Source organism: Theropithecus gelada, chromosome 1 (assembly GCF_003255815.1).
Source record: "Theropithecus gelada isolate Dixy chromosome 1, Tgel_1.0, whole genome shotgun sequence".
NCBI lineage: Eukaryota > Metazoa > Chordata > Mammalia > Primates > Cercopithecidae > Theropithecus > Theropithecus gelada.
The window spans coordinates 205,055,724-205,079,107 of record NC_037668.1 but is presented as its reverse complement, the minus strand read 5'-3'; the positions used below and the strand labels follow the sequence as shown (position 1 = coordinate 205,079,107).

Below are 23,384 nucleotides of genomic sequence, written 5' to 3'. Positions count from 1 at the left end.
GCTCAGATGTCACCTTTTCTTAGAAACCTTCTCCAAGTACCCAAACTGGTCAGGTGCCCTTTCTTGTCACTCCCACAACACGCTATGCATGCTGCAATCATTGCCCTTATCCTACTTAACTGTAATTACTTGTTTACTTTTATGACTTCTTGTGCCCTTAAAGGCAGAGCCTGGATCTGTAACTTCTATATCTCAGAAACTGAGAATAATGAGTAGGATACTGTATATATTCCTAATGTTTGCTGCAATCAGCAGTATCTTATATGTTTCTAAAATGCTACTTTTAGATCAGAGTATTACACAATAACAGTGTAGCTGGGGAAATAAAAACAGCCTGAAGTACTAAGAGAAAGTAAGGTTACCATGGAAGTAAAGGTTATCCAGTCACAAAACAGTAGCGAGAACTAGAGGGTTGCTGTCCAGCATCAGAACTACAGCATGCTCAGATCCAACTGCCATAGTTTTTTACATGAAAAAGTGGACTCAAGTCTTATTAAAGAATCGTTGGTGAAGGGGGAAGTAAAAAAAAAAAAAAAAAAAAAAAAACCAACTCCTTCCTTTAACGTACAAAATGAAAATTCCAGCCAATTCACAAACCAGTTGAGAGCTTAAAAAGCTACATGTTAAAAGCTGGATCTGCATAGCAACCCTCTTCCCTTCATGCCTGCTCTGGAGTAGCAGTCAGAAAACAAAGTTGATATCCACCACAGAACTGTGGGGAAGATCAATGTAGAGAGAGATTTACATAATAAGCCTTATAGGCAGTTAGCAATCAGAAACCGAAAGGTCTTGATAGAGAGGGAACAGAAGTTTCTCCATGTTCCAAAGAATATTGGTGTCTCAATTTGAAGGAAGCCATATTCCCTTTCGAAACTGGGATGTTTATCTTGCTCTGTCGTGTTAACCCTGTTTTGACCTTTCTGCACAAATGAACACTACATTTAAGCCCAAACCGGACACTAATCACCAGGACATGCTAATATGCTTTTAAAATGAATTATTTTATTTCCTCCTAAAGTAGCTAAAGACCAATTTAGTGGTTAAAAACAACAAGAAACAAACAAAAACCAAATCAGTTGCCCCAGGACTGTGCAATCCTGAAGGCTATAAAAAAGGCTATAAAACTTCCATCTCATAATTTCTTCATGAAAATCGTGGGTGACCAACATCTGCCAGCAAAAAAGACCGGTTAAAACCAAGAGAGGAAGAGGGGGTTGGGGGAAAAAAAGGCAAGCGGGAGAGAAGCTGGGTGGCGCTGGCGGTCCTCCAAAATGATTTGTGAAAAAGGTACAATAATGACTGGAAGACAAAAACAGGCAATAAAAATGTCTAGAAGTTCTAAATTTTCCTACATTAAAGTGTTTAAAACTCTATCCCCACATACAAGCCAAGTGCTTTACTCCCAGGAATATAACAGCAGCAAAGAACGGGGTGCGGAGCTACAGGCTATCTCAGGGCGGGTCAGACCCGCAGGTTTCTCAGGTTTGCCCAAAAGGTAGCTAGACACGCCCATGCTAGAGATGGGGAGACTCCAATTCTCATCCCTCATTCCCGTGTCCAGGAGCTTTCTGCAGGCCCAGGGCCTGAAAGAAAGAGAAGGAACAAGTGGAAAGGAACCAAAGGAACCATAATCGGTAGAAACTTCCAAAAGCATGCACACACAGACACACAACGATACACTGTTGTCCTGGAAACCAACCCAACCAACTAACCCCTCCTCGGGAGCCTAGGGGGCCAGCTCTTTTGGGCAAGGGTCTTGGGCCGGAGGAATAGGGAGTGGGAGAAAGGGGTACTATCTCGCGCAGCTCCGCTCTGGGCCTCTTTTCCCTGGGCGCCTACCGAGTAGAGGAGCACGACAGCGCTGGGACTGGTTGGGCCAACGGAGAAATAAGAGTTAGATGAACTGGGAGACTCCATGGTGCGGCTGCCGTCCCGGGCGGGGTCTGGGATTCTTTGCTAAGCAGTGGTGGTGCTGCTGCTGGGGGCGGTTCTTTCGCGCAGGACGGCCCTACTTCGCCTAGGGCGGCGGCATCCTCTGCAGTCGCACCACAGGACCCCGGGCGCCGCCATCTCAGCCAGGACGGAAGCCGCGCAGGGCCCTATGGCGCATGCGCGCAGTCGCGGAACCCGGAAGCGGGGACGCCGCGCGGCAGAATGAGGTTTGATTCCTCGGTTGATCCCACAATGTCGCAGGAGCAAGGCCCGGGGTCCTCCACACTTCCCAGTTCTCCGACACTTCTTGACGCTCTGCTCCAGAACCTTTACGACTTCGGTGAGTGCGGGGTCCCAGGAGCCCACGTGGAGAGCAGATCTGAGGAACGTGGTTCTCCTGTGCGGCCTGTGCTGGATTGGCCTCTGCTTTGAGGCTAAAGGTTCTTGCATGTCAAGCACCCATAACTTCGTCCCACCTGGTTCCAGTAGCGGATGCAGAACACATTTCTCCATCGGAAGTCACCCCTTGACCGGGCTCTGTCGAGTTATTCATCAGACCTTCCAACTCGTCCCCAAGTGTGGGGACCGTCGTACTTTCTTGTAGGAAGCACCAAGGCTTTCCGATTTAACGCGGGCAGTGCGCACAGGACCTTGGACTCTCGAAGTATCCCACTTTTCCACGTTTTCTTGAGCTCTGGGAAGTCCCCTTTCCCCATGCCACCCCCAAGACCTGCCTGACCTTGGTGCGATAGTGTCATTTCGCTCTGGGGCCTCGGGCCTGTTGGATAATTCACCAGCTTCATCCTTGTGTGTCCCTCGCCAGAGACATAGCCCTTGGCGAGTTGTCCTTTTCCAACTTTTTTTTTTTTTTTTTTTTTTGAGACGGAGTCTCGCTCTGTCGCCCAGGCTGGAGTGCAGTGGCGCGATCTCGGCTCACTGCAAGCTCCGCCTCCCGGGTTTACGCCATTCTCCTGCCTCAGCCTCCGAGTAACTGGGACTACAGGCGCGCACCACCACGCCCGGCTAAGTTTTTGTATTTTCAGTAGAGATAGGGTTTCCCCCGTGTTAGCCAGGATGGTCTCGATCTCCTGACCTTGTGATCCGCCCACCTCCGCCGACCAAAGTGCTCACAGTCGTGAGCCACCGCGCCCGGCCTTTTTTTTTTTTTTTTTTAAAACAAGTGCGCCAACCTTTTACTCTCCGTTCTTTATCTTGATGGGGGAAAAGGAAAATAAAAGAGCCCATTAAAGTCGCATGGCGTGTCAGTAGGAAGACAGTGCCTCATACTCTGAAGAGCTTGCCCGGAAGAAGGTGACACCCTTTGCACATGCACTAAGGAAAATCATTAGATTTCAGGACAACACACATTTCTTAAATTTACAGCGTGATATTTTAAAAGCTATTTTTATTTTGGAACGACTGCTCAAAATTCTAAGCTCACCTAAACAGTAGGAATAATAATTAAAAGTATTGAGAACTTGCCATATACCACATGCTTTTCATGTATTTGCTAATTTAATTTTTAACTTCATGAAATAGACACTGTCATAAATCCCATGATTGCAAACAAGTACTAGAGGTTCATGAAACCTGATACAGGTTGTCTAACTGGTAATTTTTGCAGAGCCTGGATTCAGATTCTAGCCCCAGACCCCACGCTTGTATTCACCAGTATTTCTGTGCCCTTGGACATACTGGAGGACAGAGAAGACTTAGTCTCTGACCTTGAGAAGTTTAAAATCTAGAGGAAAAAATTATTCTGCAAAATAATATAATTTATGTCAACACAGGCTGGAAATCATGGTAGGAACTCTGAAGGCATTGAATGTGTCTATTCATTTTTATATCCTTAATGCCAAAGTTTAGTTGGCTCTTAAATGTTTATTGTGTAGAAGATTAAGCAAATAGTAGCAAGCATAAATCAACAGCTGGTAATTTAGAGAGCTCTGTAGTATTTGTAATGCATGTGAGTAAGGATGCCTAGGATTCTGGTTAGAACTTTCAGGTGACTGGTTAGAGTCTGAACAAGTGAAATATAGAGTAAATAAGAGAATTTAATAGAAAACAAAGGCATTCAAATTGAGCCAGTTGTCTTAGGTTCATCTTAATTCCTAACTGTGAAAGAAAATAGGAAGACTATTCCATGTTCCTGTAACCCAGAGAGTGTTAAAAAGAAACAGTGGCTGCAGTGCCTGATATTTTTAGTATAAAGCCAATTGGGATTACCAGCCCTGGGGACTATTGCTGTGATGACACTTTGAGTAAGGACCAAGGTGGGGACTAGAGTGATTGTACTAATAAGTGTCGAAGACGTAAATATAGTTACCTAGGAAAAGATGACCACATTTTGGATTCTCTGCATTTTGCAGATACACTCTATTTGAAGGAAAACAGATAGTTTATTTCTCTGTGTGTGCTTCTAGGTGCATATAGCCCTGGAATATATACAGGTTCATATATACAGGTACATTCATATGATTTGATATTGATGGTAGCTAAGACTGAAAATATTTATTTTCCTTCCTGTGTTTGAACAAACAGGAGATACGGAAGGTGAAACAGAACAGAAGAAGATCATAAAGAAAAGGGAAAACAAGAAGAGAGATGTGGAGGCTGCAGCGGCCTTGGCAGCAGAGCCATCTCCCCTACCTGGGTCTCCTGTAAGAGGCCAGAGGAAGAGTGCTTCGAACTTCTTCAAGGAACTTAGAGAAGAGTGGCATTGTGCTCCTGCTGGGACCCCCACAGGTCCCTCTTCAGAACCAGAGATCCTTGCTGCTGCAGTTCATCCCTCTTCCCTAAAGAACAATAGGGAACAAGTCGAAGTGGTAGAATTTCACAGCAGAAATAAAAAAAGAAAATTGACGCCGGATCATAACAAGAGCACAAAGGTAATGGGTTGGTTAGCTTATATGTACGTGGTGAAACCCCTGGTATTGTAGTATTAGGTGAGTAGCTTTTTAGACTGTGGCAGGAATGCCTGACTATCCTTAGGCCTGCAGATTTGCCAAAAGGACTCACAGGACCCAAGACAGCATATAGCCCTTATCAGTCATGTAGGCCTATAGACTGACCTTAGTTATGCAAGTTCTAAACCTCCAGTGAAAAGCAGGTATTCGCCATCAATCACATTGCTAGTATAAACTGTCTGGGAGGGCCGGGCACGGTGGCTCAAGCCTGTAATCCCAGCACTTTGGGAGGCCGAGACGGGCGGATCACGAGGTCAGGAGTTCGAGACCATCCTGGCTAACACGGTGAAACCCTGTCTCTACTAAAAAATACGAAAAACTAGCCGGGCGAGGTGGCAGGCGCCTGTAGTCCCGGCTACTCGGGAGGCTGAGGCAGGAGAATGGCGTAAAAACCCGGGAGGCGGAGCTTGCAGTGAGCTGAGATTCGGCCACTGCACTCTAGCCTGGGCGACACAGCGAGACTCCGTCTCAAAAAAAAAAAAAAAAAAAAAAACTGTCTGGGAAAACTTGGTACAGCAGTGGTTCAAGATTTCAGGTATGCAAAAACACTCTGATCAGGCAGAATATTCTAATTGCTCAATCCTCAGGAGCCAGCCAACTGCCAGTGGTGAAAATAGGACTTTCTTGAGAATGTGCAGGGTTTGATAAACACAGGCCTGCTGAGTTAACCCTTTCAGCAACTCTTTCTGGCATTCCTGTTACGTGCTAGCCACAGTTGTAGGCACTGAGATATAGCAGTGAACAAAATATATAGAAATTCTTGCTCTTGAGGAAAAGCAATGCTGGTGGAAAAGCAATTTGATTTTTCTGAGCAGTAATCCTTTTCAGACTGAACTTGTAAATCTGACCCAAAATTCAGTCCTCAAGGGAGGTGTGGTTTCTCCTCCAAATGTTTTTAATTTTTTTTTTTTGAGACGGAGTCTCGCTCTGTCATCCAGGCTGGAGTGCAGTGGTGCAATCTTGGCTCATTGCAAACTCTGCCTCCTGTGTTCACGCCATTCTTCTGCCTCAGCCTCCCGAGTAGCTGAGACTACAGGCGCCCGCCACCACGTCTGCCTAGTTTTTTGTATGTTTAGTAGAGATGGGGTTTCACTGTGTTAGCCAGGATAGTCTTGATCTTCTGATCTCATGATCCACCTGCCTTGGCCTCCCAAAGTGCTGGGACTACAGGCGTGAGCCATTGTACCCGGCCCCAGATGTTTTTAATTTATTGACAAGCATGTCATAATGGCTTTGACAAATTCATTGCTATTCCATTTCTGTAACCTCCCCCATGTCCTGCAAACCTTTGTCTATCAACAAAAAAGTGAGGATTGTATGTATTAGTTTCTAAGGCCACTCTAACGAATTACCACAAACATGGTGACTTCAACCAACAGAAATGTATTCTCTTATAGTTCTGTAGTCCAGAAGTCCAAAATCAAATTGTTGGCAGGACCATGCTCCCTCTGAGGGCTCTGGGGGAGAATGGTTTGCCTCTGACCAGAAGGTGGCTCTAAGAGTTTCCTTGGCTTGTGGTGTGTTGCATAACTATAATCTCTGCCTCCGTCTTAACATGGCTTTCATCCCTGTGTCCCTGAGTCTCATGGTTCCCTCTGCCTTTCTCTTGGCTTTAGGGCCCACCCTGAATCTGGGATGATCTCGTCTTGAGATGTTTAATTGTGCTGTAAAGATCCTTTTCCAAGTAAGATCATAATCACAGGTTCTGAAGAGGAGTAGGAGATGGCCATATGTTTTTAGAGGCACAATTCTACCCACTACAAAGATAGTTTGGCTTGCATTGTTCTTTATGAATGTGTAAATGTATGTTAGTGTCCAGTGTTTGCCGCATCTTTATGGTTTTAAAAACTATCTGTATAATCTTTTCTAAAATTCAGGTAGCACTTCACGTCAAGCTCACTGGCATCTCTTCCTCAAAGATCCTTAGTGCATTCTGCTTGCTGAGCGTGGTGGCTTACACCAGTGATCCTAGCACTTTGGGAGGCTGAGGCCAGAGGATTGCTTGAGCTCAGGAAGTCGAGGCTGCAGTGGGCTGTGGTTGTGTCACTGCACTCCAGCCTGGGTGACAGAGCGAGACTGTCTCAAAAAAAAAAAAAAAAAAAAAAGATTTTTAGTGAATCTGTAACTGTACCTACCTTTATTTTAGGATTCTAGATAAGCTTCTTAACTCTTATGTTCCAAATACTAAGGCTCTGGTAACTGTTACGGATGGGTCAAGAAATGGATTTCCTTGGTGTTTGGGGCAGCCAGAGCCCCGAAGCTGGCCATATCCCAGTACCCCAGTGTATCCTACAAATACTGGTATTTTCTGTATGTGTCATGATGTGAAAAATGTTGGAGAGCACTGCTTTGCAATATACTTCAGCATTTGAAGACTTAAACTAACATAAAGCATTTAGGCACCCTTTCTTGTTTCTTCAAGTGTCTCAGACTTCAGTTTCCTCTTATGTTCCCTCATGTTCTTTCTGGAATGGAAAGTTTTTTTTTAACAGAAAGGACAGAAGAGTTGGGATTGAGTGAGTCTGCATTTCCCTGTTGCTTAATAACAGAGCATGCGTGGCGGTCTGTCAAATTGTCTCTTGCTTCCTGTTCCAAGCGAGCCCTTGTGCATTCAAGTTGGCTTTTCTCAGGAGCCTCAGCTCACTCTACATTTTGAACTTCCTGACCTTAATGAAATTTTTCATTTGTCATTGTTGCTGTGCCCTTTCCTCTTTTTTTTTTTTTAAATGCGTCCTTTGAAATGTGAGTGTGTCTTGTTAAGGAGATAGAATGTGGACACATTAAAAACACATACACCCGTAAAACGACCTCAGAATGTTGCCATTGCAGCGTGGAAATAAATACATGTGAATATAATGCTAGTTCTTACGGCATATTCTGGGTATACTAAGTGAAAGAGTAGTCAGTCAGCTGGTGCTAATTGGAGTACACCATCTGTGCTGAGTTTATGTAACATGGGAAAGTATAGTTGTGCCCTTGTTCTCTAAAAACTTCTAAGCCATTGCAGGGCAGTTAAACAGACATGGGTGGCAAAAATATATGATGGTTAATGATAACTTCCATGACCAATCATAGCATCAGTTGGTCATTTTTAGAGAATGCTTGAGAAAGGAAGAAGGGGATGATGCGTTGGACAACAATCCAGCTAGCCCTGCCTCGACCCAGGAAATGACCTTATTTTTCCAGAACTTGTGCTATAAATTCTATGATTAAGCTGCATTGTGCATTGAAGCAGGTTTTCATGGGTTTATCTGGGAACTTGGCCTCTACTTATATATGTATTTTTTATGTTTAGAGACAGGATGTCACTGTCACTTCTGCTGGAGTGCAGTGGTGCGATCATAGCTCACTGCAGCCTCCAATTCCTGGGCTCAAGCCATCCTCCTGCCTCAGCCTCCCAAGTAGCTAAGACTATAGGGCACACCACTATGCCTGGCTCATTTTAAAATTTTTTGTAGAGTTTGGGTCTTGTTTTGTTGCCCAGGCTTGGTCTTGAACCACTGGTCTCAAGAAGTCCTTTTCCCTCGGCCTCCCAAAGCACTGGGATTACAGGTTTGAGAGCCACTGTGCCCAGCCATCATGTCCCTTTTTTTTTTTTTTTTTTTTTGAGATGGAGTCTTGCTCTGTCACGAGGCTGGAGTGCAGTGGCCCGATCTCAGCTCACTACAACTTCTGCCTCCCGGGTTCAAGCGATTCTCCTCCGTCAGCCTCCTGAGTAGCTGGGACTACAGATGCACACCACCATGCCCAGCTAATTTTTGTATTTTTAGTAGAGACGGGTTTCACCATGTTGGCCAGGATGGTCTCGATCTCAACCTCGTGATCTGCCCTTCTCGACCTCCCAAAGTGCTGGGATTACAGGCGTGAGCCACTGCGTCCGGCCCATGTCCCATTTTTAATGTAGTGACTATACAAGTAATTTGACTGGAAACAGTAAGAGATCACATATTCATTCCTCCATTTATTCCAGCAATCACTGGGTGCCTGCTGTCTGCAGACCTTGCAGATGGAGCAGTGAAGAAGGTAATAGTGCTTTGCCTTTATGGAGTATACTATACAATCTACTTTGGAGTTGAGCAATATAATATAATTAGAAAGAATTATAAACAAATAGGTTCCTGGAGTACCATGCAGAACCTAGTCTAGATATAGTGCTCAGGGAGTTCTCTCAGGAGGCAGCATTCAGGCTAATGCTGTATTAAATGGTGCTGGTGAATGGGACAGAGAAGAGCGAGCCAAGGAGGGGAAAACAGCCTTGCTAACTCTGTGGGGTGTGAAGAGGCCTGGCATGTTCAAGGAGCTGGAAGAAGTCTAGCGGGACTAGGACAGAGGGGAGAGTGGTTGGTGCTGATGCAAGAGAGACAAGCTGAGACCAGCTCTTGCCAGGTCTCATAGGCAGTAGTGAGCCTTGGGACTTTAGTCTTAAGTACATGAGAAGCCACCAAAGAATTTCATGCAAGGGCATGAGGTGATCTGGTTTAAATTTTAAAAAGATCACTGTAGCTCCTATATGGTGAATGGATTGTAAGGGAGCAATAGCAAGAGGCATGAGGAGACTGATTTAGGGGTTTGTTGCAGTGGTCCAGGTTCAAACAGCATAGCCTGGACTAATGATCTCAAAAAAATGAATGGGCAAACCTACTCTTTCATATTTGCAAGACTGCCTGCAAGGAAGAAAATTCTTACGTTTTAAGCAATGGAAGTGTCAGATGTAGCTCAACGCGCCTGTGTGTTGCTCAGCCCTTAGGGCTGTGTGGCTGCCATTTCTCCACAGCTAGCATTGGGCCGTCTTAAGTGAATCATTCACTGGCCCTGTTTCAGGAACCTCAGCCTCCTTTGTGGCCTTAGATAAGAAAGAGATAAGAAACTCATGATAGAATAGTGTTCCGTAGATGAGAAGGGACCTTTGCGTCCTGAGACTGAGGTACATGGAGGCTGCCCCTGAGCATATAGCGAATTGCTAATACTTACTGGGGGTGCAGTGAGAGTGTTTATTCATTAACTCATTTATGGTCTCAATCCTCACAATTCCTGGGACCTGTCTTCATTTCACAGAGGAGCTGGAGACTTCCAAGAGGTTAAGTTACTTGCCTGTAGTTAAACATTAACCTCACAGCCCCATATCTGCAATTCCGAACACCCAGAGCTCTGGAAACCACAATTTGATGGATCCTTTTTCTTTTAAGATTGGTGCAAATTTATTTGGCAAAAAAACCTGACAAATCTTTTAAAAATCATTTTTGTTTGGCCAGGCATGGTGGCTCATGCCTGTAATCCCAGCACTTTGGGAGGCTGAGGCAGGTGGATCAGAAGGTCAGGAGTTCAAGACCAGCCTGGCCAATATGGTGAAACCCTGTCTCTACTAAAAATACAAAAATTAACCGGGCATGGTGGTGGGCGCCTGTAGTCCCAGCTACTTGGGAGTCCGAGGCAGGAGAATCGCTTAAACCCTGTAGTCGGAGGTTGCACTGAGCCGAGATCGTGCCACTACACTCCAGCCTGGGCAACAGAGAAGACTCCGTCTCAAAAAAAAATTTTTTTTTTGTTCGTCTCATTTGGTATGAATATTCATTGATATTGCCACAGAAATACTAATGTGTTTAATTATGGGTTACTGCCTTGGACCCTACTGAAAGTGGTCTATAATATTCAGTATGTTCAGTTTTGCCTTTTTAAAATGTAAAGACTTCTGAATTTTAAAGCTAGAACCTGACCCTAAGGATGCCAGATAAAGGATTATGGAACTGAAGTAAGTGTCAAAGGTCGGGTTCAGACCCCAGGCGTTCTGGCTTCAACACTGTGTACTTAACTGCTATACTAGAGAGAGCGTAGGTGAGGTTAGGCTCTGCTCTTTGTCCTTTGAGTGATACAAGTACACTGACTCTGAGCCATAGCGAGACATAGAGACATTTCTCACAAGTTATAGTCAGATAGCTTTGATCGTTCCCCAAATTCTTGCAGCTCGCATCTTCCCCACAATATGGATGTAGCCCATTGCACGGTGCTCCACCTGGAAATCCTCCATGCTCCAGTGCCGCTTATTACTTTTACGCCAGACTTCCTGTTCCTGAGTAGAGCAGTGTCAGACGGGTGTTAGGAAGAAAATAATCTAGCTGAAGTAATTTAGACTTATCAAGGTATGAACAAACTTCTTAATATTCATACAGCTGCCTGCATTTTTTTTTTTTTTTTTTTTTTTTTGAGACTGAGTCTGGCTCTGTCGCCCAGGCTGGAGTGCAGTGGCCAGATCTCAGCTCACTGCAAGCTCCGCCTCCCGGGTTTACGCCATTCTCCTGCCTCAGCCTCCGGAGTAGCTGGGACCACAGGCGCCCGCCACCTCACCCGGCTAGTTTTTTGTATTTTTTAGTAGAGACGGGGTTTCACCATGTTAGCCAGGATGGTCTCGATCTCCTGACCAAGTGATCCGCCCGTCTCAGCCTCCCAAAGTGCTGAGATTACAGGCTTGAGCCACCGCGCCCGGCTAACTGCCTGCATTTTTAAAAGAGCGTTTGTTTACCGAGCTACTCTTTCTCTAGCTGGAGACAGGTTGGTTGGGCTCTTCAACTAATAGACTTAAAAAAAAAAAAAAAAAAATCACAGCCGTGTAAGAGAAAATACCTAAATCATCCCATAGACAGGTTTGCTGAGTCTGGTGGTCTGCCTGCCTTCATCTCTCACTTTTCTTCCAAATTGTTCTTTCTTTTTCTAGCTTTTCCTCCTCCTTCCCTGCCCAACATATAAGTTCTCAAAATCTCCATACATATCCCTCTCCTTGTGTGGGATAGTAAGGCTAGATTAGTTGGAATTGGTTAGACTGTGATTTGATAACAAATAATCCCTACATCCCAGTGGTTTAAAAGATAAAAGTTAATTTTTCTCATGTTACATGGCCCTTGGAATTTGCAGAGGCAGGTCTCCTGTGCCACACCATCCTCATCTAGGGACCCAGGATGATGGGGTGCCACCATCTGGAGGGTTGTTAGTTGCTTTAATGAAGGAAGGGGAGTTAATGAAGGGCTCTTAAGGGTTTCACGTGGAAGTAGGCACACACTCCCTCTGCTCGTGTTTCTTTGGCCAGGGAGAGCCACCTGGGCATTCCTAGCTTCAAGTAGACAGGGAAGCATGAGTCGCCTGTGTGCCTGGAAGTAGAGGAGGATGCAGTATTGCCCATGGGCAGTAGTGCCTCCTACCACAGAGAATATGAGGGGAAAGAAAACCGAGGAGACCACTGATGGCTTCTCAGTCAGGTCATGTATTATGAATAATGTGCTGAAGTGATTCTCAAGCTATGAATAAAAATAAAAATTAGGGCCGGGCGCGGTGGCTCAAGCCTGTAATCCCAGCACTTTGGGAGGCTGAGACGGGCGGATCACGAGGTCAGGAGTTCGAGACCATCCTGGCTAACACGGTGAAACCCCGTCTCTACTAAAAAATACGAAAAACTAGCCGGGCGAGGTGGCAGGCGCCTGTAGTCCCGGCTACTCGGGAGGCTGAGGCAGGAGAATGGCGTAAAAACCCGGGAGGCGGAGCTTGCAGTGAGCTGAGATCCGGCCACTGCACTCCAGCCTGGGCGACACAGCGAGACTCCGTCTCAAAAAAAAAAAAAAAAAAAAAATAAAAAATAAAAAAAAATAAAAATTAGGTAGTGGTGGGTCGTGCTAATAGGGACTCAGCGTCTGTGAAATAATGAGCCAAGAATTTTTTTTTCCCAAAAGTTTGTGTTTGATACATGCACAGATCTAGACCTCAGACCCTTTCTCAAAAAGCCATCAATAGCTACAAAACTAAGATGTTTCTGGTGAACTGTTTAAAGAGGGATGAGGACACCGAGGTATCTGTGTCTGTGCCAGAGCTACCACCAAGGAGCTCTCTCCTCCCCTTGGTCTAGTCGGCCCCTCAGCCCTGGTGTCCCCATGGCCAAGGTGCAGGGGATTAGGTATTCTCTGTGGCTGCTGATGGGGACAGCAGGGACTAGGAGAGGCCTGATACTGCTCCTCTCTTTTGTAGGCCAGTCTCTCTCCAGGGCCCAGGGGTTTCAGCCTCATAGCTATCATACAGTTGGCCAAGAATTTTATTACTGTGCTGAAATCCTCTTTAAATTGCTCCATTCTTTATTTATTTATTTATTTTTTGAGATGGAGTCTCGCTCTGTTACCCAGGTTGGAGTGCAGTGGCCGGATCTCAGCTCACTGGAAGCTCCGCCTCCCAGGTTTATGCGATTCTCCTGCCTCAGCCTCCCGAGTAGCTGGGACTACAGGCGCCCGCCACCTCGCCTAGCTAGTTTTTTGTATATTTTAGTGAGACGGGGTTTCACCGTGTTAGCCAGGATGGTCTCGATCTCCTGACCTCGTGATCCGCCCGTCTCGGCCTCCCAAAGTGCTGGGATTACAGGCTTGAGCCACCGCCCCCGGCAAATTGCTCCATTCTTATGCTAATCTCTAGTAACAGATCAGCCAAAAACATCTATGACATCTCCAGTATTGCTAGAAATTTGATGTGCCTCGCACCACTGCACTCCAGCCTGGTGACAGAGTGAGACCCCGTCTCAAAAAAAAAAAAAAAAAAAAGAAAAAGGAAAAAAGAAATGGAAATGTTCGACTTAGAAAGTTGATTTAGCCATTACTTCAGTGATGCGGGTAGGAGGAAAGAGAGGAACTACTTAAATGTTTAGAAAAGGTGGTAAATACCTTAGGGGATCTTGGAGATCTGGGAACAGTATACAGGGTTTTGTTTGATTTTTTTAGGGCTTAGATATGGTCGTAGTAAATAGATTGGATGTGCATGGCAGTGGAAAAGATGTCGTAACTTGAAAGTAAATGTGGAATTTTTTCCAGTCATGGAATAGGAAGAAGACTCTTTCTGGGGTAGATAAAATGGAAGTGGCTCACGCAGAGTCCTCCATGCTATGCCTGTGGTCTTAGTTAAGGCACTTGACGCTGTCAGCCGAGTGGGAGACAGGTTTGGAGAAAATCTTAAGCCAGGAAGGAAGATGAAGTAAATGGAAAGTATGTCTGTTGTGATTAATAGCACAGAGCTAGGCCATACTCCTGGACCCTGACAGTGGTCCTCTGCTGTCCCGTCCTCTGTTACCATCAGCACCCCAATCCTGTGGAGAGCCAGTCAGTGTCCAGTGTGACAGTGGATGCCTGTGATGCTGCTGACGGTATAGTCAGTAGATCCGTTAGGAATAAGAGCATTGTGCAAGCCTTGCTGTTTTTTGAACCCTGTGCCACACACTTACTACACTTTATCCTGTTTTATCATAATAACCCCCCTGTGAATTAAGTGCAGAGGTCCTCATCATCTGAAGAGTCATTTCATAGGGAGACAGGAGCCATCGTCTATGAAAACATGCAGTGACTGACTGTCCAAACCCACACACCTTAAATAAGGTGTTGGAGGCTAGGGTGGGGGATGAGGAACCAGGCTAAGCGGAAACACAGCTCCTGTTTGGAGAAGGAGAGAGCAAGTGGACTCCATTGTGGCTGCCTCGTGGACTGTGTAGTTGCAGGGTGGACTGCCACCATTGGTGGACAATGGCACATGGTGCCGTTGTGATAGGCACCTCTTGGCAGGTAGGGCAGGGGATAGGTTGTTACAAAGAGTCACGTATTTTGGGGGCATTTGCAGCAGCATCATTTTCTATTAGGAATTATAAAGCAAATCTCCACCATGCTAGGAATCTGATGTTCCTGAAAGAACTGTTTAGCCCATTACTCTAGTGACCAGATGGGAGGGAAGAAAGAAAGAATTACTTGAGGCCGGGCGCGGTGGCTCAAGCCTGTAATCCCAGCACTTTGGGAGGCCGAGGCGGGCGGATCACGAGGTCAGGAGATCGAGACCATCCTGGCTAACATGGTGAAACCCCGTCTCTACTAAAAATACAAAAAACTAGCCGGGCGTGGTGGCGGGCGCCTGTAGTCCCAGCTACTCGGAGGCTGAGGCAGGAGAATGGCCTGAACCTGGGAGGCGGAGCTTGCAGTGAGCCGAGATCGTGCCACTGCACTCCAGCCTGGGTGACACAGCGCGAGACTCCGTCTCAAAAAAAAAAAAAAAAAAAAAGAATTACTTGAATATAGCAGTTTCACTCTCTAAATTTTACCCTCTAAAATTCCTGCTCATAGGCTTCCTTTCCTAAACCCTCCCAGCAAGCAGCAAGCAGAATTTTCTGTATGTGATATGTGAGATTCAGGCATTGCTCTCTTACCAGCTTTTCTTTTTTCTCTCAGTTTCTCATCATTACTTTTATAAGCTTTGAGACCCTAAAAAGTATTGTCTTTATTTTTCTTCTGTTAGTTGTTCATTAGGATTTTGAGCAACATGCTTGTATTACTTTTGACATTTAGCCATCTGGGCCAGTTTCAAGGTTTCTTTCTGTTTTCCAATTTTTAAATTGTGGTGAAATATACATGAATGTAAAATTGACCATTTTAACCTTTTTTTTTTTTTTTCTGAGACGATGTCTCACTCTGTCGCCCAGGCTGGAGTGCAGAGGCGATCTCGGCTCACTGCAAGCTCCGCCTCCCAGGTTCATGCCATTCTCCTGCCTCAGCCTGCCAAGTAGCTGGGACTACAGACGCCTGACACCATGCCTGGCTAATTTTTTGTATCTTTAGTAGAGATGGGGTTTCACTGTTTTAGCCAGGATGGTCTCGATCTCCTGACCTCGTGATCCGCCTGCCTCAGCCTCCCAAAGTGCTGGGATTACAGGAATGAGCCACCGCACCCGACCCATTTTAACCATTTTTAAGCGTGCAGTTCAGTAGTGTTAAGCTCATTCACAGTGTTGTGCTGCCCTCATTACCATCCATCTTTAGAAACCTTCTCAGCTTGCCAAACTGATGCTGATGTTCTATACCCATTAAACACCAACTTCCCCATTCCCTCCCCCCGGCCCCTGGCGGCAGCCATTCTAACTTCTGTCTGTGAATTTGACTCCTCTGGATATTTCATAAAATGGAATCATGCACATACCCTTCTGTGACTGGCTTATTTCACTTAGCATCATGTCTTCAAGGTTCATCCATGTTGTAGCATGGGTTAGGAGTTCCTTCTTTTTTCAGGCTGTGGAATATTCCAGCATGTGTATATGCCACGTTCAAAAATATCTGTTCATCTGTTGGTAGACATTTGAGTTGCGTCTGCATTTACTATGAGTAATGCTGCTATGAATGTAGGTGTACAAATATCTCTCCAGGTTCTTTTGGGTATATGCCCAGAAGAGGAATTGTCAGATCATATAATTCTATTTTTTAATTTTTGAGGAACCATGATAATTGTTTTCCCCAATGCCTATACCACGTGGTAAAACATTCCCACCAATACAGGACATGGGTTCTAGTTTCTCTACATCCTTGCCAACACTTGTTATTTTCTGGTTTTTTTATAGTAGCCAGTCTAGTGGGTGTGAGAGGGTTACTTTCAGGTTCCTTAAAACATTACTCTTTTGGTGATAGATACTATAATGATATAGTAACAGACAATCTAAATAAGAATTTTTTCTCTCAGCAGACTGAATCTGGTGTTTTGGAGAGAGATGTGGATATACAAGAATTTAATCTAGAAAAGGTATGTACTTTGAGATTGTTAAATTATTTATAATTAACTTTATTTACAATATTTGTTTATAAATGTATGTTTGTATTAAATTTATTGTAAGTTTATAACATGACATGCAAACTGTGTAGTATAAATGTTAGATATTATAAAAATTAACAGTTTTTTGTTTTTGAGATAGAGTTTCACTCTTGTTGCTCAGGCTTGAGTGCAATGGCACCATCTCAGCTCACTGCAACCTGCACCTCCTGGGTTCAAGTGATTCTTCTGCCTTAGCCTCCTGAGCAGTTGGGATTACAGGTGCCTGCCACCACACCCAGCTAATTTTTTGCATTTTTAGTAGAGATGGGATTTCCCCATGTAGGTCGACCTCAGGTGATCCCCCTGCCTCGGCCTTCCAAAGTGCTGGGATTACAGGCATGAGCCACTGCGCCTGGCCAAAATTAACAGTTTTATAATATCGAAAAATGAATATTTTACATGTCTAAAAGTTGGGAAAATGGTTAAGCAAATCATACTGCATTCACTTTTTTGTTTTGAGACAGTCTCCCTCTGTCACCCAGGCTGTAGTGCAGTGGTAGGATCTTGGCTCACTGCAGCCTCTGGCTCCTGGGTTCAAGTGATCCTCCCACTTCAGCCTCCCGAGTAGCTGGGATTACAGGCATGTGCCACCACACCCAGCTAATTTTTGTATTTTTAATAGAGGTAGGGTTTCACCATGTTGGCCAAGCTGGTCTTGAACTCCTGACATCAAGTGATCTACCTGGCTCATCCTCCCAAAGTGCTGGGATGACAGGCATGAGCCACCACGCCCGGTCTGCACTCACTTGATTGAGTATTATATATACTCATTTAATACATGATGGTTTTGTGACTACAATGCCACTGATGCAATGGTAAGTATGGGGATATGTATATTCTGTGGTTGTAATGTTTTAAAAAGCACGTAAGAAAAAAGATGGGAAGAAGTAATCTAACAACTAAGAGTGGGTATTGCTGACGTTTTCTCTTCCTTCTAAAACTATGGATCTATGTTTGAAGCTGCTGCAATAAATGGTTTCTAAGTGTGAGTGTGTGTGTTTGGAGAGGTGTTTTTCAGTTGAAATTATTGCCTTTATGGACAATGGCTTGTTTTAGAGAGCATCTTAAAGCTCTTAACTACAGAGGTCTGCGTTGAATCCTGGCTCTGTTATTACTTTGTGCAGAGATAAATCTTTGTATCAGCTGTTCAAATTAAACATGGGAGAGGGCTGGGCACGGTGGCTCACGCCTGTAATCCTAGCACTTTGGGAGGCCGAGGCGGGCAGATCACAAGGTCAGGAGATTGAGATAATCCTGGCTAACATGGTGAAACCCCGTCTCTACTAAAATATACAAAAAATTAGCCAGGCGTCGTGGCGGGTGCCTGTAGTTCCAGCTACTCGGGAGGCTGAGGCAGGAGAATGGCATGAACCCGGGAGGCGGAGCTTGCAGTGAGCCAAGATCATGCCACTGCACTCCAGCCTGGGCTACAGAGCAAGACTTCGTCTCAAAAAAAAAAAAAAAAAAACCATGGGAGAGGGCCAGGCATGGTGGCTCACACCTGTAATCCCAGCACTTTGGGAGGCTGAGGTGGAAGGATCACTTAAGCCTAGAAGTTCAAGGCCAGTCTGGGCAACATGGTGAGACCTGTTCTCTACAAAACTTTTTAAGAATTAGCTGGGTGTGGTGGTGCGTGCCTATAGTCCTAGCTACTAGGGAAATCATGCCCAGGAGGTCAAGGCTGCAGTGAGACATGATCACGCCTCTTTTTAACTGTACTCCATCCTGGGGCGGTGGGGGGAAACAGAGCAAGACCCTGTCTCCAAGGAAAAATATGGGAGAAAGATGTTGTGGGAGATGGTATGTGGTAGGAGAGCCTCCATAGAGCTCCTTTGACCACACAACAGTGGAGTTTTATTCCTATGCGCTGTTATTACAGAGCAGTGGATCTGAAATGCATTACTTCTGGCAATATGTTTTTTTTCTTGGGAGTTGTTGGAACGCACTTGCGTCTGAGTGTGCTTTGTGTCCGCAGGCTCGTTTGGAAGTGCACCGCTTTGGGATCACTGGTTATGGAAAAGGAAAGGAGAGAATCCTGGAACAGGAACGTGCCATTATGTTGGGCGCTAAGGTGAGGGGCTGCTGCTACCTTTCATCACCAGACAACATGCCAAAAAAGCAAGATCAAGGAAAGCCAAGAGCAAGTCAGGGCAAGGGACACTGGCACATTTTTGCAGAATAAAATATGATGGTTTGTTTCCTTGTTCTTTCATTACAGCCTCCTAAGAAGAGTTATGTGAATTACAAGGTTTTACAGGAGCAAATTAAAGAAAAAAAGGCAGCAAAGGAAGAAGAAAAGAGACTGGTAGGTGTGATGGTCTGTCCTTTATTCAGCTAGAATGGGAAGATGGATGCTCTTTGACACAGTGGAATGCCGGAAGCCACTGCTTGGAGAGCAACGAAGGCATCAGAGTTAAAGGATCCCATGCTCTCCACTTCTTCAAGTTAGCTCTGTTTAGTAATACCAGCCAAGTAATCTGGCATACTTACATGCAAGGTTTGCTTTGAAATAGCAAACTCCTTGTCTTAGTCCGTTTGTGTTGCTGTAAAGGAATGCCTGATGCTGGGTAATTTATAAAGAAAAGAGGCTGATTTGGAGCATAGTTCTGCAGACTGCACAGGAAGCATAGCACTGGCATCTGCTTGGCTTCCGGTGAGAGTCTGAAGCTGCTTCCACTCATGAGGGAAGGCAGAGGGAAGCCCATGTGTACAGAGATCACATGGCAAGAGCGAGACGTGAAAGAGCGAAGCAGCAGCGTGGAGAGGTGCTGGGCTCTTTTTAACAAACAGCTCTCATGGGAAATGGGAAGTAACAGAGGGAGAACTCACTCATTACCATGAGGACAGCACCAAGCCATTCATGAAGGATCCGTTGCCATGACCCAAACACCTCCCACCAGGTCCCGTCTCTAATTTTGGGATCAAATTTCAACCTGAGGTTTGGAGGGTCAAATATCCAAACTATAGCAATCCTGTTCCAATAATGCAGGCTACTTTGATCTTTCTTCTATCCTTAGTTTTTTTTGTTGTTTTCTGTTTTTTTTTTTTTTTTGCATTTTACATTGTATAACCTTGTATACAACACAAGGGCCTATGAAAAACCACAAGGGGAATAGATGTTACACTTTCTACCTTTCACCTAAAATGGAAGATTTGAGCTTTCAGTGTAAGACTATTAGTCTTACCTGGAGTCTTACCTGGAATAGCCATTCACATTCTTTTTTCTTTTTCTTTCTAACTGAGCGGGATCTTGCTGTGTTACCCAGGCAGGTCTTGAACTCCTGGGATCAAGTGATCCTCCTGCCTTGGCTTCCTGGAGTGCTAGGACTATAGACATGAGCCACCACGCCAGGCCCAGCCTTTCACATTCTTGAAAGGGTTTTAGGGTAAAACTTTGAGACTGTTATGTTTAATATGCCCACTTGAAAGAAATATTAAAAATAATATCTCAGTGACTTGGTCACAAACCTCTTGCCTTTGTTTGAATCCCGTTATACATTACTGATATGTATATGATCTTAAATTCTGAAATCAGGCCCAAGAAACAGATATCTTCAAGAAAAAGAAGAGGAAAGGACAGGAGGACAGGTGAGTGATTTTATCAGGCCCTGGGGTTGAACAATCTGGGTGAACCTACTGATTAGTTCTGAAAAGGATGCCTTGAATGTATGTGGTGTTGCTAGCCCATTAGAGTGCTTCACTGTCTCTCATTTATCCTCATCAAAGTAGGATTTAGTAAATTGTGCAAAATCAAACAACTGCCTGAGAACTGAATTAGGAAGTTTCTCCAATCTCCCACTTTTCACCGACACTCCAAGTGACTAGTGGAAAAGCTGCAGTTTACATTTCCAAGAAAAGACTTCTGTTCTAAGAGTGCTGCTACAGCAGCATAGTCTGGGTCTGTATTGCCTGCTCTTTGACATACCACGTAAGATAGAGCACTGTAATTATGAATAAGGGATGTTGACTTCGTTGCTTTATACTTGTTTCTTAGCTTTAGTTCAAGTGCCTTTTTCTCTCTCTTTGAGTTACTGTTTTAGAACGGACTCTTTTTGTCTTAGCCTGTTTTCTTGAGCTCCTACTGCACAAGTATGTGCTGTAAAATGGTCATTTGTTCTGGCCACCGATCTCTGTCTGTTGAATGCCTCTTTGTGCCAGGCATGTGGGTGCCTTAGGTGTTGGTGTACAGCTGTAATCACACTAAAGATATCCCTGCCCTTGAGGAGCTTCACTGTAGGGAGGGAAACACCCCAAAACATACAAATGGATAAGTAAGATGATATCAGGTACTGGCAAGTATTGTAGAGAAGTTGAAAGAGCGTATTGTGAAAGAAAACCACAGGGAGGGGGTGAGCTGGGAAATTAGTCTGAGGAGGTGACATGGGAGCTGAGAACTGAACAAAGAAGAGGGGCAGCCTGGAAAGGTCTGGTAGCAGAACATTCCTCTCCGAAGAAACCAGTGTGAGGGCCCCGAGGCAGGAAGGCAGTGGCATGTTTCAGGGACCACAGGAAGGCGTGGGGTAGGGGGTGTGCATGGCAGGCAACCAGGAATTTGCAGGCCAGACTGCAGTGGCCTGGTTGGTGGTACTGCGATGCTTGTTGGTAAGTTTAAGACTATTTATAGTACCTTTCTCTTACTTTAAATGTAGGAAATCCAAAAAGAAGAAGTCCGCTCCCAGTATTTTGTCAAATGGACGGATTGGACAGGTTGGAAAATTCAAAAATGGAACACTGATTCTGAGCCCAGTTGATATCAAGAAAATAAATTCTTCCAGAGTGGCCAAATGAAGTACTTTATCAGATAAAACGAGGATGGGAACAACTGAGTCAACTGCAGTGGCCCTGGACCCTGTGCAACTCGAGAGAGATCGTTCTTACCACACATTTCACAGACTGCTTTTTCATTTTAGAAAAAAAGTCAGACAGAAGTAACATCTCTAGCTGCCGAAGTGTCTGTTTCATGGTGCTGAACGCGTTAGGCCCAGTGCAGCATGAATATGAAGTGAACTCACTGAAAACTGTTTTTTAATGTTCTCCAGCAGACTTCGCTCCTGTTTCATGTTCACTGGTATTTGGTGCATTTGCCTGGAATACAATTTTTTATAACTTTACTGTTTTGTAAATGCTAGTAGTTTACATTAAATTGCCTTATAATATTTTTAATGATTTAATGTTACGATATCATGAAAGAACCAAGAATCTGATAATTTATCAGTTTTGTGGAAAAGCAGTTTTAATTTTTAGCCTACCATATGTATAAAATCTACTTGGGAAGAAGTTACATAAGTAAAATACGTTTGTAGTATATGTGCCTGTGACTGTTAAATAATGGATGGTTTTAACACACAGTTTTGTGCCCACGTTCAAGTGAATGTTATTTCTATCAGAATCTTCATCACCTTTGCAGCCATATATATGTTTTTAATGATATTGCCCTTGCTTAAATCTTGTAGCACATTAAAAAAAAGTCTTCGATGATGGTGACAATTTGGGCTTTTAAAATTTTGTTTCTTCAATTTTTTTTTTTTGAGACGGAGTCTCGCTCTGTTGCCCAGGCTGGAGTGTAGTGGCGCGGTCTTGGCTCACTGCAAGCTCCGCCTCCTGGGTTCAAGCAATTCTCCTGCCTCAGCCTCCTGAGTAGCTGGGACAACAGGCACATGCTGCCACGCCCGGCTAATTTTTTGTATTTTAGTAGAGACGGGGTTTCACCATGTTGCCCAGGCTGGTCTTGAACTCCTGAGCTCAGGCAATCTGCCTGCCTCAGCCTCCCAAAGTGCTGGGATTACAGACATGAGCCACCACGCTCGGCCTGTGTTTTCAATTTTTTAGAGACAAGGCCTTGATCTGTCACCGAGGCTGCAGTGCCCCAGCATGATCATAACTCACTGTGGCCTTGAACTCTTGGGCTCTTGCCTCAGCCTCCTGAGTAGTTGGTACTAAAGGCATGTGTCGCCACACCCAGCTAATTTAAAAGATGTTTTGTAGGCCGGGCCTGGTGGCTCATGCCTGTAATCCCAGCACGTTGGGAGGCCGAGGCTGGCAGATCATGAGGTCAGGAGATCGAGACCATCCTGGCTAACATGGTGAAACCCCGTCTCTACTAAAAAATACAAAAAAATTAGCCGGGCATGGTGGCGGGTGCCTATAGTCCCAGCTACTCGGGAGGCTGAGGCAGGAGAATGGCGTGAACCTGGGAGGCGGAGCTTGCAGTGAGCCAAGATGACGCCACTGCACTCCAGCCTGAGCAACAGCGAGACTCCGTCTCAAAAAAAAAAAAAAAAAAGAGGTTTTGTAGGGACTACATCTTGCCATATTGCTTAGGCTGGTCTTAAACTCCTGGGCTCAAGCTGTCCTCCTGCCTCGGCCTCCCAAAGTGCTGGGATTATAGGCGTGAGCCACTGTGCCTGGCTGGCCTTTTTTTTTTTTTTTCTTTAATTGCCAAAAAATTCTGATCCTAGCCTAGTGAATGATAATGTTTTGGTCCAAAAATCAGGTATAAATGGCTCACTTTGTTATGTGACTTTATGTTGTCTCTGAAGACACTGACAAATGAGGAACTTGCAAAATGTTTGGAACAATGCCAGCAAAACTGGAATGAGTGGTTTGTTTTCCAGGTTTATTTTGAAAGGCATTATTCATTAGGATATATATTTTGGCTGTAAGTAATTTTAAAAAGGTGTAGAAGATCTGAAACATGACAGAAAACACTAGGAAAAATCTCAGGAGCTGGCAATGACCCATGAGAATGGCTCCCAGATTAGTTTAACTCCTCATCTTCAGCGTTGGAGACGAAGGGAGACCTAATTCTCATGAGCCATCGTGGCTCAGACAACTGAGCACTTGGCCTGA

The 23,384-nt window shown here is 44.8% G+C and overlaps 2 protein-coding genes across 7 annotated transcripts in view; one reads left to right on the top strand and one right to left on the bottom strand.

Moving 5' to 3' along the window:
- Window positions 1-2,123, bottom strand: part of GNPAT (glyceronephosphate O-acyltransferase) — a 35,625-nt gene extending 33,502 nt beyond the window's left edge. For 3 of the 5 annotated variants that reach the window (XR_003118595.1, XM_025379650.1, XM_025379672.1), the window contains exon 1: window positions 1,840-2,123. Coding sequence is in view for 3 of the 5 variants with exons in the window: in XM_025379650.1 (XP_025235435.1) it covers window positions 1,840-1,917 (78 nt within the window). In the remaining 2 variants the exon portion in view is untranslated. The remainder of the gene's footprint in view (window positions 1-1,839) is intronic. The other 2 variants (XM_025379659.1, XM_025379682.1) reach the window with 2 other exon arrangements.
- Window positions 2,089-21,842, top strand: C1H1orf131 (chromosome 1 C1orf131 homolog). 2 transcript variants are annotated; one of them, XM_025379703.1, is made up of 7 exons: window positions 2,089-2,272; window positions 4,474-4,820; window positions 16,410-16,466; window positions 18,511-18,606; window positions 18,754-18,840; window positions 20,071-20,123; window positions 21,185-21,842. In XM_025379703.1, the coding sequence occupies exons 1-7, from the start codon at window positions 2,155-2,157 to the stop codon at window positions 21,321-21,323; spliced, it is 897 nt and encodes a 298-aa protein (XP_025235488.1). In that variant the 5' UTR covers window positions 2,089-2,154; the 3' UTR covers window positions 21,324-21,842. The 2 variants fall into 2 exon arrangements, with proteins under 2 accessions (XP_025235488.1, XP_025235478.1); XM_025379693.1 differs by having other exon boundaries at window positions 16,407-16,466.
- The last annotated feature ends 1,542 nt before the right edge of the window (window positions 21,843-23,384 follow it).